This window comes from Cygnus olor, chromosome 12 (genome assembly GCF_009769625.2).
Source record: "Cygnus olor isolate bCygOlo1 chromosome 12, bCygOlo1.pri.v2, whole genome shotgun sequence".
Taxonomy (NCBI): domain Eukaryota; kingdom Metazoa; phylum Chordata; class Aves; order Anseriformes; family Anatidae; genus Cygnus; species Cygnus olor.
This window is the reverse complement of record NC_049180.1, coordinates 10,972,260-10,984,421: the sequence shown is the minus strand read 5'-3', so window position 1 is coordinate 10,984,421 and position 12,162 is coordinate 10,972,260. Positions and strand designations below refer to the sequence as shown.

Below are 12,162 nucleotides of genomic sequence, written 5' to 3'. Positions count from 1 at the left end.
GGAATTTTACCAAACTGAATTTACACTTTGCCATGGGTTTACTTGCAAGTAAAAACTGCAGTGTGTTTTTTCAGCTCCCTAAACGCAGGCGAAGGCCTACTCCAAAGGATCCTGATGGAGAACTATGTTGGCACCACCTCGAAAAACATGAGAACACACTGTGGTCCCTTAAAATGTATCATCCAACAAGTGTAACTTGTACAAGCACTCTGGATGGACGTTTCTAGGTTTCTTTCTCTCAAAATGTAACATATGATCTTTCTCAGTAGCATACACCTTTTTTCATACTGGGTATCACCCAACTCAGGACACCTATCAGCTTTTCTTTACATATGGAACCTGGACATTGAATTTTCAATAGTTACGAAGCTCAGCCTAGGACTCTGGACTGCATAGAAAAATACCTTCGCAAGTGCTTCAAAAGTACCTTTGTGGTTTCTTGTTACCAGGGAAGACGTACCATTTATCTTGAACAAAAGTTGACTCCTGCCTTTATTTAACCATAATTTGCATTTATAAGAGGACAAGATATTGAATTGCATTTCTCTGCAGTCTAGGTCTGTCCTATTGTCCTGAAAAAAAATTAGTCATGTAGGTTTAAATACTTCATCTGCTATGCCAGCAAGCACCATGTGGAACTGAATGCTCAAAATATTAGTTAGCAACAAGTGTAACAGAGATAAGGAAGACTCTTTCTTTTTAGAAACATCTTTGTGTGTGTGTGTGTGTGTGAGAGAGAGCGAGCGAGAGAGACAGAACCACTGAGGTAATCTGTATTGCTCTCACAAGCCAGCAAACAAAAGCGTGTCCTGAAACTTCAGCTAGCTATGAAAGTGCACCACTCACACACAGACTCAGAGAGGGAGAAGCTCCTTGCTGCAGCACCGTTGTTTTCTGTAATCCCAGGTAGGATCACAGAAGTAGAAAGAAATCACCTAGAGATGTGGGTGTTTGTCATCTTTCTCTCATAATGTTTCTTTCTGCTACGGTCCTGTGACTTGGATACTACTCCAGGAGAGTCCACCTGGCCTGTCTAGGAATGATCTCCTAATTATTCCGTACACTACTTGATAAAGAAGTGGATCTGACCAGTGCTGGTTGATTCAATGACCAACAAGCAGTTTCCTCAAGCAACAATGGCACATGAAATATGACCAAGTAGCTGGCATTAATACCTATACATTACCACTTAAGTTCTTGTATTTTTAAAAAAACATAAGTATAAAGACGATTCCTAGCTCTTCGTGTTCTCCTTCCTTAGTGTTAAGCTAGCAGCTTGCTGGATCCTGTAGTAGATGTCTGTATAAAAGCCTGTGGGGCTTAGGGCATGTTAAAATGAGAGGAAGCACACAGGAAGGCTGGTAAATAGAGTTTTCTGTGAAGGGCAAGGAGGAAAAATCACATCCAGTGCAATTATAGCTCTGAACTTGGTGTCTCAGAGTGCTGTCCTTGGAAGTGGTATTTATGCAAGTGTAAACTTCCTGTAGATGCATGTGTCATCATTAGTTAATGAGAACAGTGCCAGGCAGGTGTAGTGGCAACGAAGGAAATTTATTTGGTCGTTTCCTTGATGCATTAGCATCATGAAGATAATATTTTCCATTACATGTTATGACAGTCCTGACAGGAGGAAGCACTTCCGAAGTAAGGAGGCTTTTCAGTTCATATATATTCTGCTGAGACCATCAATAAGGTGTCTGACTAATATCACCTATGGAACAAAGCGAGTGTTGGTTTTTGGGTGATGTTGACAGACCAATTCCAGAAAGCTATTTCCAGAAGCAGCAATAACTGAACGTATTGCTCACGGGCCATCTGATAACAGTTTTGATATTATCACTGTGGGATGGGCTTGAATTGGGAACCTGTTTATAAGGGTTCTTATGCCAAGCTTAGGTGTGAACAGAGTAAGTACTTCAAACATGTTCAAGCAACCAACTTAAGTCAGCTGATGCAGCTAAATTCCACCTATGCTCAGCAATATAAGGAGACGTATTTAGTTTTAGCTGGCATATTGCATTGTGGCTCAATTTGAAGCTCTTCTAATGGGTCTTATATAGTCTGGTTTATACTATATAAGATGGATATATGGATTTATACAACAGACTTCACCAAAATGTGAGTGTGACCGTATGGCGAATTGCATGCAGCTTTACAAGCTCAATAAACAAATGCTTTGAGACGTTTAACTGATATACATATATATATGTATGTATAAAACTATTTAATCTGTATAAAACAAGCAGTCAGACATCTCTTATTAAACAGTTAAACATCTCATGTATGCAACTTGTGTGTACAGTTGCATGTACATTTCTAACGTAAGAATGGTAATTTTGTTACTCAGACCAAAAGTATCAGGCTGGTATCAGACCTTAATCAGGCTGCTGTTTCTAATTCTTGTACTTTTCTAAAGAACAGTGGAATGTGGCAGGAACCACACAGAGCCAAGTCATGGAGCTTCTTACCCTGTTTTCATCTGCATTGGCATAACTCTTATTGAAGGCACTGGATAAGAATTTCTCTGTATAGCTCTTGTGCCCATGCTCATAGAAAAGGCATGCAATAATCTTAATCACACATAGAGCTCTACAAATAATGTATAACCAGCTATGTAGAACATGCATAAAATAACTGTTGAATTAAATATGACATTGATTTGTGTGTCTCCTAAATAAATAGTAACTGGGTTTTCAAGCAATTAGATAGTATCTACAAGTTGTTACTTAGTAGACAATAAAGCACGTTACTACTTTTTAAGCTGCACCACTTCATCGGAGTATTGGCAAGGTTAATTTGCAGTGTAATTGAGTACGTTAGGAGGTTATTAATAGCATGAGAGATTTGTTTTCACTGTCTGTAACCATACTTAAGATGAAGCAGTTTGGGTGCTCCTACAGCGAGTCTCAGGCACTTTCCAAAATTCTGTAGCAGAGATGAATTGCCAGAAAGATTTGTTACTAAACTAAACACAGTGCTCAGCTTTACAGTCATTAAGTATCAGTTTCTTTTTAGCATTAAAACAACAAGTTTTTATATTTAGTACCTGCATTTATACAAGTACACCTCAAAGAGGTGTTTTTTGCCTTAATGTGAAACCACCTTTGGAAACAGCCTTCTTCTTTGACTAGGCTTGTCTGCACGCAAATCTTAAAGACGTTAAAGTAACAGAGTCTTAAGTGATGTGAGAAAGCTAGGCTACTGGGAGAAGCCAGGGGCCATGAGATGGCTATAGAACAGGCATATTTATATTCCTAACTTGATGTACTTTGTTCTGCCATTTTTGAGGGAATATTTTCCATTATGTGACTGGTATTTCTTAGGGAAAAGTTTTTCAAAACTCTATAAAGAGAGGATAAAATTTTGTTTTGTGAGTCTACTAAGATGGCGTAGCAATTTTCATTATATTGACAAATACCTCAGCTGTAAAAGTAGTAAGAAAATTGTCCTACAGTTAAGCATACAGAAGGACGATGGAAGAGGAACAGTTTCTTCGTGGGGAGTCAGCACAGGCTGGGTCTGCCCCTGCCCAGACCCAGAGGCCCTGCTCCCCGAGCCAGGATGCATCCCGCGGCGTAAGGCAGTCAGAGTGCTGCCGCTGGTTCTAGCAACTGGAAGCCTGCAACGTTTGAGCTGGATGAAGCGGTGCACCTGTACCTTGAGACACTTCTTATTTCTGTGGGTGCAACTGTGAACCTTCCTGGGGTTGTAATGGGCTACGAAGTACTGGGAGACTCTGATGTTACTGGGGCACTCCCAAATGCAGTGGGTTCACACCTCAGCACCTTCTCTTTCACCTCACAGCATTGTGCTAGGGAGCACTCAGAAATCAATCTGATTTGTTCCTCCGATTGCAAGTCATATAATGCTTTATTTTAAACTAGCAGAATTAGCGTATAGATGGCAATCACAAGCTTATTAATCACGTTTATAGTCTGATATTCACAGTATTTTCCAAACACCCCCTTATGTTTTCCCTTCCTGTTACTAATTAGCAAAGATTTTCATTCCCTACGTCCAACCTGTGGCTGGCTGGAACTGCAGCAGTCAACTACAACAGGACGGTTGGTGCAGAGCTTACGGATCACTGCGTCAAACTAACTTTATTTCACAATGCAAAACCATCCTCTTACATTTTTGTATCCACAGCACCTCTATACACTGTTGGCATAAAGAAAACCTGCCAGCATATTTAACGAAAAAGAGACAGCATTAACTCCACGCAGAGCAAGAAGCGGTTTTGCCCAAAGGCGGCTTTTTCCAAGGTTTTCCAAGCAATCTGCCTTTGCCATGGGACACGCCGGGCTTCGATAATTAAACCCTAGAAGGGAAAAGGGTTTTGCCCCAGACGCGGGGACAGGGGCTGGCTGGGAACCCGGGGCTGCCGCCGTGCCCGAGCCCGCTGTGCAGCCCTCCCCGAGCTACCTTTACCGTGCAGAAAACCTGCGAGCCGCCTAAGTCAGCCTTATACCTCAAGACCCCTAAGCCAGCCTCCCCTTCCCTCCCGCTCCGCTCAGCGGCGACCCCGCCGGGTGCAGCCACCGGTGCCGGGGGGCGAGCCGTCCCGCCGCTCCGGGCACCCAGCGGCGGGGCTCCGGGGGCTCACCGAGCAGGCAGCCCCGCCCTTACCGATGATGATGGCACAGGCGCTGCCCAGCCCGATCTCCTTCTGCAGCGCCACCCGCGCCGGGCCGCCGGGCCGCTCCCCGCGCTGCTCCCCGCCCGCCATCGCTGCCCCGCGCCGCGCCGCGCTGCGCTGCCCCGCTCGGCCCCGCGCCGCGCATGCGCCGCCCCCGCTGAGGGGGCGCCGAGGGGACGCTGAGGGGGGCTGAGGGCAGGGCGCTGGGGCTGGTGCGGGGCGAGGCGTTAGCGGCAGGCAGCGGGAGGTAGGGGGCACCCCCGGCTAGGCCGCTATCCCGCCGCCTTCCTTCGGTCGCACAGTGCTATGATTTAAAGGAAAAAGCCGCCCCGACCCGCACCGGTGCGCTGTGGGCAGGCAGACATCGGTAACATCACTGAGGCGGTGGCAGGAGGTGCGAAGTGTTTCTGCCTTTATTTGCCCTCCCAGTCTCTGGGCTGAGGGGAAAAAGCGCACAAAAAGCCCCGTACAGCAGCTCCGTGTGTGCCGCTGTCCATACCGCCTCGGTCCTGGGGGCTCACCTGCGGCTGCCCTGCCCTCAGACAGCAATTAATGCTGAGGTAAATGTAGGGGAGATAACGTCCCCTAGTAACTCACATCACTCCCTGAACAAGCTGCTTCACAGAGTGACAGCGGCTCATGTTTTCTGTGCTCTCAGATGAAGTCAGAAAGTTAAACCCTAGGTTGAGAGCTCTTCTTGTTCAAGCTGTGATAGCCCAGGGTTTACTGAGGGAAATTCCTGCTCCTTGCATATAAGCCAAGGTAAATGCCACCCTGAGAGCACTTTTGCATTCATCGTATGGGCCCTCCTCACCTGAGAGAGGATCCCCCTGTGGATGACCTATTCTGGAAGTGCAGAGGCAGAAAAATTTCCTCACAAGAAAATCTGGTGTCCAGGAGATGTAGGAAGAAGGTAGGCATGGGCCAGTGGAGTGGCCAAGACAGAGATGGAAATTGGTCATGGGGCACTGGTGTAAACGGGAGGAGGAAGGTCTGGGATTGTAAGACATTGGCAAAGAAAGGTGGGAAGTTTCTGTGCTGATATCGGTCTGATTTTGTTTGACTTTAGAATGAAAAGTATGGCCTGGAAGCTGGTGAGTCGTTTGAGGGAATCAGTGGACTGTTCTCACAAAGCTGATAATCGTAAGTGATTTTACTTCATAAGGCTGCTTTATGCTGCCGCTCTTATAGAAAGAGTTATTGATTTTTCAGAGGCTGAGACTTGTTTCGTAAATTGATCTATCACTCCATAGAATTGTTGTTTCTAAACGAATTGCCTCACTAACTACTTCTAAAATGCTCTTTTATTGAATTACTATGTACTTTTTGTAAGGAAGCATTTTACAGGAAGATTTGCTTTCTGAACTACATAAATGGTACTACTGTTCTCATTTTAAAGACGGGGAAATGTGAAGGCTACAAATGAAAGTTCAGATGCTCAAAAGCAACCTGATCTTTTACGTATTTCTCCTAAGTGGTTTAAACGATCATTTCAGAGCTATGCTTTTCACTGGTAGCAACTGAAGTTATTTCTAGTACCTCTGAAAGTCTCTACTTGCTAATCTTATATAGGTATTATAATTAACTCAGTGCAAATTTATCTGTGACAGTCTATTGTTTGTTCAAGCTAAAGAGAAATGGATAGAACTTCATCAAAGTACAAAAATCAAGAAATAAAGAATGAATCTGTTGTTAACTGTTACTAACTGTATTACTGAGTTCTAAGAGCCTGATGATGAAGTTTAAGACCATTTAACCTTTACAGATCAACCACAAAATCTGTTAAGTGAATGACCACTTAGAAGGATAACACTGCACTCAGTTTCTTTTGCTGTGGTAGAAATGTTGGTTTGCTCTGAAATACGTGCATAATCTTTGTGGTTTTGTGCGGAAGATAAAAATCCCAGTCAGCCCTCTTACGCTGATTTGCAAGAAACAGTGTGCGCTGGCTGTGAGATGATGAAAACAAATACTAGAATTCAATTAACTCTAATAATCTTCTCCAACTCTACTGTGCAGTAGCTGCAGTTCTTAGTTCTTTGTGTATTTTTTTATGACTCCCCTCACCCTTACCCTTTAATATTCTGACCAATTTAGGGGACTCCGCCAAGGAAAATAAAAATATTAAACAATCATACACGTGTACGCTCTGCTTATTGATAAGAATATCTTGTTCCATAACTGTTCCTCCTTGTTGAAAGACACGAGACACATCTCTGTGATTTGATTCATATGTTTTTAAGTATTTTACTAGTATTAAATATGGAAAAACCTAACAGAAAAGCACTGGGAGAGTCTCCTTAGGAGAGGCATGCAACAAAACATTAAAACTCAAAAAAGCAGAGGAGGAGCCTTCAGAACATTCTTTCTTCCCATTCAATTTCACATTGGGTGCATTTTGAACGAGGCTAAAAGAACAGTGTTGGCACAGGAGAACCACAGGGTGGAATCTCATCTCCATGCCAGGAAGACTTTGCAGCAGAAACACTGATGAACGGGCACATCTGATAGTGGCTCAGCAAGGCAAGGAAGTCATGGACTATACCTTGCAGGTTCAGCACCAGATCCTGTTTTGGGAGTTCCAGGCTTGAGGGCAGCATCCCTCCCCTGCATTTGTGTGGGGCTCTTCCCAAAAGGACCAGGAAGCCTTTGGCTGCTGGGCAGTGTGGGCTCCTGGGGCAGCTGCTCTCTCTGAGCCTCCTATGGGAAAGACCTAAACCCTCAGCTGCCCGCCCAAGGAAGGATCTTACGAACATCCATTTGAAGAGACCTGCACAGATAACGGTATACGATAGTCCTTTTCTCAATATGCACAGGATTTTTTGGTAAGTGCTTATTTGTGATGTCTGCCAGAATGTACTTCCTACTGCAGACAATAATCTTGTAAGAAGCTTAGCCTAATTACCCGGTCGTGGGGGTAATGAACAGGGTAGGCAAACAAGGTTGGATGCAGCTGTGCCAGTGATGGAGGCTGATAGCGGCGCAGTCTCTCTACGCCATTTGAGGCTGAGTACATGGTGTATGGGAAAGTGGTTATAGAAAAGGGGATACAGCCAGGAAACCCATCTGGGTAATTTAATTTAGGAGTGTAGCCTTGGATCCTTGTATACTACTTCATTTTCTCCTCCCTCTTTGGAAAGAGGATAAATTCTTTACCTAAATCCATATAAAGAACTTCGATTTACTGTTTCTTTTCCCAGTGTCTGCATAAGAAATGACTTCCCTTTTTAAAGTTTAAGTGTTTTGCTGTTGCTGAAGGAGAAAGCAGGTGGCAGTTTACGACATGAGCATTCGATAAGCCAATATCCATAGCAAAACACAGGAGTGTAAAACAGCAGTGGGCCAGAAACCTGTTGGAAAAGACAGCAATGACAAAGGTTGCCCTCATTAGCCACCAAAAAAGAGTTATTTATTTATTTATTTAGGCTGAGTGCTTGCCTATTTCACTGTGTTTTCTGCTTGAGGGTGAAGAGAGGATTTTGCTCGTCACTTTTTGTGGTAGTATTGGCTGCTTATTTAAGTTGTGCATTCTGTCCTATGGCTAATATTGTTCCAAAATAAGCAAGTCAGAGGGCATGTATGTTCTAATTAGTAGTTACCTGAGACAGCTTTCAGTGCAAAAACTTCTTTTAAATTGTTTTGGATCTGAACGTACTGTATCTACTTGAATGACGAAATGTTAGTAAGCAAAAAAGCCAAAGTTCTTTGTAGGAAGGCAATTGCTGCATAGCAACTGCACAGAGAGGATGCAATGAAGCTTGCATGCGTTCTTTTGTTGCTATTTTGGTCCTCCTTTTCTCAATGTTCTGAAATGTACAGAAATTATTAAAGTTGTTGGAACCAGTCACTTCATTCATTGCTACTTATACTCTTAAAAAAAAAAAGAAAAAAAAGAAAAAAAAGAAAAAGCAGGGGCAAACATTGCCATTTTGGTGTTTGTATTTTGGGAAGAAATAATAAGGGAATTTAATATGACAGCGAAGAAGGGATGCTCTGAGTTTTCAAATGAATATAGTCTTTAATGTACGTGAAGCATATTAGAAGAGAGCTAGGTTAAAGAAGTGCACAGATTGTCTATGAGATTATACTCTTCCCAATCTGACTTCTTTTTTTTTTTTTTGGTGTATCCTTCTAAACAAATTTCTTTTTTCTTAAAAGATATCCAGCTGTCCAAAATTGAAACATACTGCGACTGTTGCTGAAAATTGTTGTTCAATTTCCAATTTAATGGGGTCACCATAAACAGTAGCTGTGAAATAGTTACCTGGAAGGATAAAGTATCTTGTAGTGCATCTTTAAACAAAGCAGTAGGCTGACTGGTTTAGCAAAAGGCAATTTGGGGAGCAATGGGATTGTAAAGTGAATCTTAATTGCTAATAAACTTGAAAGTAAGGTTTGCCGTGTTTGCTTGATTGTTGCAAATTTCGTATCATTACAAATTTTATTTATAAAAAAGAAACATCCTTTTACTTTTGTAACTTCCTAAATGATTAAGTGAGGGCTGAGTAACCAGGATGTGGGGAGCATTCTTTACCAAGAAGTATGAAGATTCTTCACGCCAGACACTGCCCTGCCCTTGGGCTTCAGAACAGTTCAAATGTGGTGTGCCAAGAAGTGGAGTTCTCTGCTCCATAAGGGTTAGTGTGGGTACTGAGAACACAGAGCTATACATGGGAATCTAGCAACCATAGTTAGCCAAAAAGGTCTTCTGGCATGCAGGCAGTGGGAGGTCTCTGCATGTAATCAAGCATTTGATTGTCTCCTCTCGTCTGAAGTTTCTGAGACTAGTCACATACCCTTCAGTAAGGGCCAGGATTGTCACCAAGAGCTGGAGTTAGCGAGTACATGGTCTTCAGGCTTACAACAGGGGCTTTTGAGTGGGTTGAACCTTAAGAGTGTGTTCCAGGCTTGCTGAATGGAGGTCTGGATGAGATGATCAGAAAAGTAAGCTGAGAAATGGGTCTTCTGTGAAGCTCTCTTCTGAATTCTGCAAGGTGTTGCATCATTTGGGTGTTGGGAACAGCTTAGTTGGTAAGGCTGACTGTGCTGACTGGTTTCATTCTTTTGTGGTCCTCTGCAATATCTGGGAACTTGAATCCAGTGATTTAGAAAGTTCAGGAGATTCTTCAGGCCGTATCACTGTGTTTTGAGCTCCTATAGGAGGGATGTGACTGTACTCAGTGGAGGTTTACCTAGCATTAATAACTCCCCCCAAAGACTCTGCAAAAGACAGTAATGTACCGAAAAATCAGCTCACTTTGAGCAGCAGGCTTTCACCCTTAGATTCTGGTAACTGGAATGTTTGTTGTCGTTTAGGTAAATTATTCATCAAGAGCGAACTGCCGGACACCTAGCTATCTGTGTCAAAACTTTGTATTTCTAAATTTCCAGCTGTATAAAATGGGCCATTGTATGTTAAATTATATCACTGCTTGAAAGACATTTCATGATGGCTCGTAAGTAGATGAGTGTAAGGAGATTATGTAAAGAGTTGTTTGTAGGTTGTTGATGAATTAGGTTTCCAGAGCCAGGGTTATTGAAAGAACCTGCTTTCAGTTGAGCGCTCATACAGTTGGCATGCGCTGGAGTGCATGGGGGTGCAGTCGTGTAGGGGACTTGAGAGGATGATCAATTTCGGACCAAACATTTGTTTTCTGATTTTTTTAAAAAGATCTCTAACAGCACGGTAGTATTTTGACTGTAATGACTAAAAAGCTTTTCTCAATCATCAATTTATTTTTTCTTTGTAATTAACATAATTCTATTTTTTCTTCCTTGGTGATCAGTGGGAAATTGACTCATTTTCTGTAGCAGCATGCTTTAGTTTATCTTTTTTTTTTTTTTTCTTAGAAAAATTTAGAAACCCTGTTCTTACTGCTTTCATCTGGACTGGCTTCAATTTCTGAAGATGGTGGCTTAAACTGGACATAGGATTGAAGCTAATGCATTGCAACGGCTAACTGGGTTGGTATAGTCACCTGCATTTCTTCCAAGTGACACTTCAAGTGTTGTGCTGTTGACTCAGGTTTTTGGTTTGAGGTTAACCATGACGTGTTTCGCTTCCTTTTCAGAAGGAAAAGTCCCACCATGTTCTTTTCCCTCTATGTTGCTACTTACCCTGTCCCTCCCTATACTGCATCTGTGTGCTAGATCCTTTGGTTCTTCTTGGACCAGTCCATCAGTTGAATATAATTGTCCTATGATATCTCCATATTAGTTGAGACTATCCAGAATTACATTCCATGTTTCTTCTTTCAGTTCAGTTGCTCTCTGCTTGGTGCACCCAAAAATTATTGATCTCTGGTCACTCAAAATAAATAATATTTGTCCCTGGATAGATTCTAGGGGACTTACCTCGAAATTTCTTTGCTGTTTGTCAGTACATTGTGCATAAAAACTGAGAGGGCTTTTTTTTTTTTTTTAAACTAGTTTCACATGTAACTTACAATTATCACTTGGCTCTTATCTCTTATTATCTTGCTTATGAACATAACACTTTGGGCAGAGTTGAAGGCTCTACTTTCTAAAGGTAGGTAGTTCGTGTCCACCCTTCCCTTTGCTCACTAACACAAATTCCATCCTCATCGGACACGAAAACCGTGACTCGAGTCTGTGCACGCCTGTCATCCTCTGAGAAGCCCGGTAGATGGCACTCTGGTCCTGTAACTCAGTATTTTAAGGCCAAAGTGATCACAAGTGTACCCGTGCTGATGATTTTAAGTAGTCGTTTCTCAAAGTCTGGCCTCTAAGCTTGAAATTAAAATTACTGTGGGAGTATTAAAATTAAACTAACTATTGAAGTAAAAGTGTCATTGACGTGGGTTTGGGTTAACGTAGTCTTAAAAAAAGATAATAATCCTTCTGGGTATATCTACAAAGCACAATTTGATATAGTATGCCACTGAGAGAGCGAGCTGTGTCTGTGAGGGTGTGTGTCAGTGTGTTGTGGGCTTGCACGCAGGGCAGCTGCCTTCTTGCAGGGCGTATGTCAACTGCCAGAGGAAACCTCAGGGCTGCTAGTCCAAACACTTCCCACTGAGACACGATGCAGCAGACTGCTGCCTCTTATCTTTTTGATACTCTCCCTGATAACTGATTGTGTCAAGGGAAAGTCAGTGGTGCCTAACCTAGCCTTAGTTCTGCCTTGAAAGGGGCTAATGCCTACAGTGTCACTTAGATCCATTAATCCAGGAGTCTGGAGCTCTCTCAACTCTTCCTGACCTGTGAGCACTTTTGACTCTTCCAGGACAAAATCAAACAAGTTAGCTGAGCCATCACCATCTGGCAGTGGTTTGAACCAACTTGTTTGACTTTGCCCTAGAACAGACTAGAAGTGCTTACACAGTCAGTTACTGGGTCTCAGCTGGAAGGTGTTAACCTGCAGCTGAGAAACAGAAAGGAACAGCTTTTAAGTGGCCTGTGAACTGTATGCTCTGGGTGAGAGGCATTACACGAGCCTGTTGGCTTTCCCTGAAAGAGACAAGGTGTGCTCCTATAGCCTGTGTCAGTGGAGAGGTGATTTA

General features: G+C 42.8%; 1 protein-coding gene and 1 long non-coding RNA gene across 7 annotated transcripts in view; one reads left to right on the top strand and one right to left on the bottom strand.

Moving 5' to 3' along the window:
• Positions 1 to 4,757, bottom strand: part of SLC7A10 (solute carrier family 7 member 10) — a 40,961-nt gene extending 36,204 nt beyond the window's left edge. For all 6 annotated transcript variants that reach the window (XM_040571474.1, XM_040571477.1, XM_040571478.1 and 3 more), the window contains exon 1: positions 4,630 to 4,757. In XM_040571474.1, coding sequence (XP_040427408.1) covers positions 4,630 to 4,729 — 100 coding nt within the window. In that variant the 5' untranslated portion in view covers positions 4,730 to 4,757. The remainder of the gene's footprint in view (positions 1 to 4,629) is intronic.
• LOC121076850 overlaps positions 1 to 6,824 on the top strand; it is a 42,426-nt gene extending 35,602 nt beyond the window's left edge. The window contains exons 6-7 of the long non-coding RNA XR_005823757.1: positions 5,709 to 5,782; positions 6,405 to 6,824. This is a non-coding gene — a long non-coding RNA (uncharacterized LOC121076850). The remainder of the gene's footprint in view (positions 1 to 5,708; positions 5,783 to 6,404) is intronic.
• The last annotated feature ends 5,338 nt before the right edge of the window (positions 6,825 to 12,162 follow it).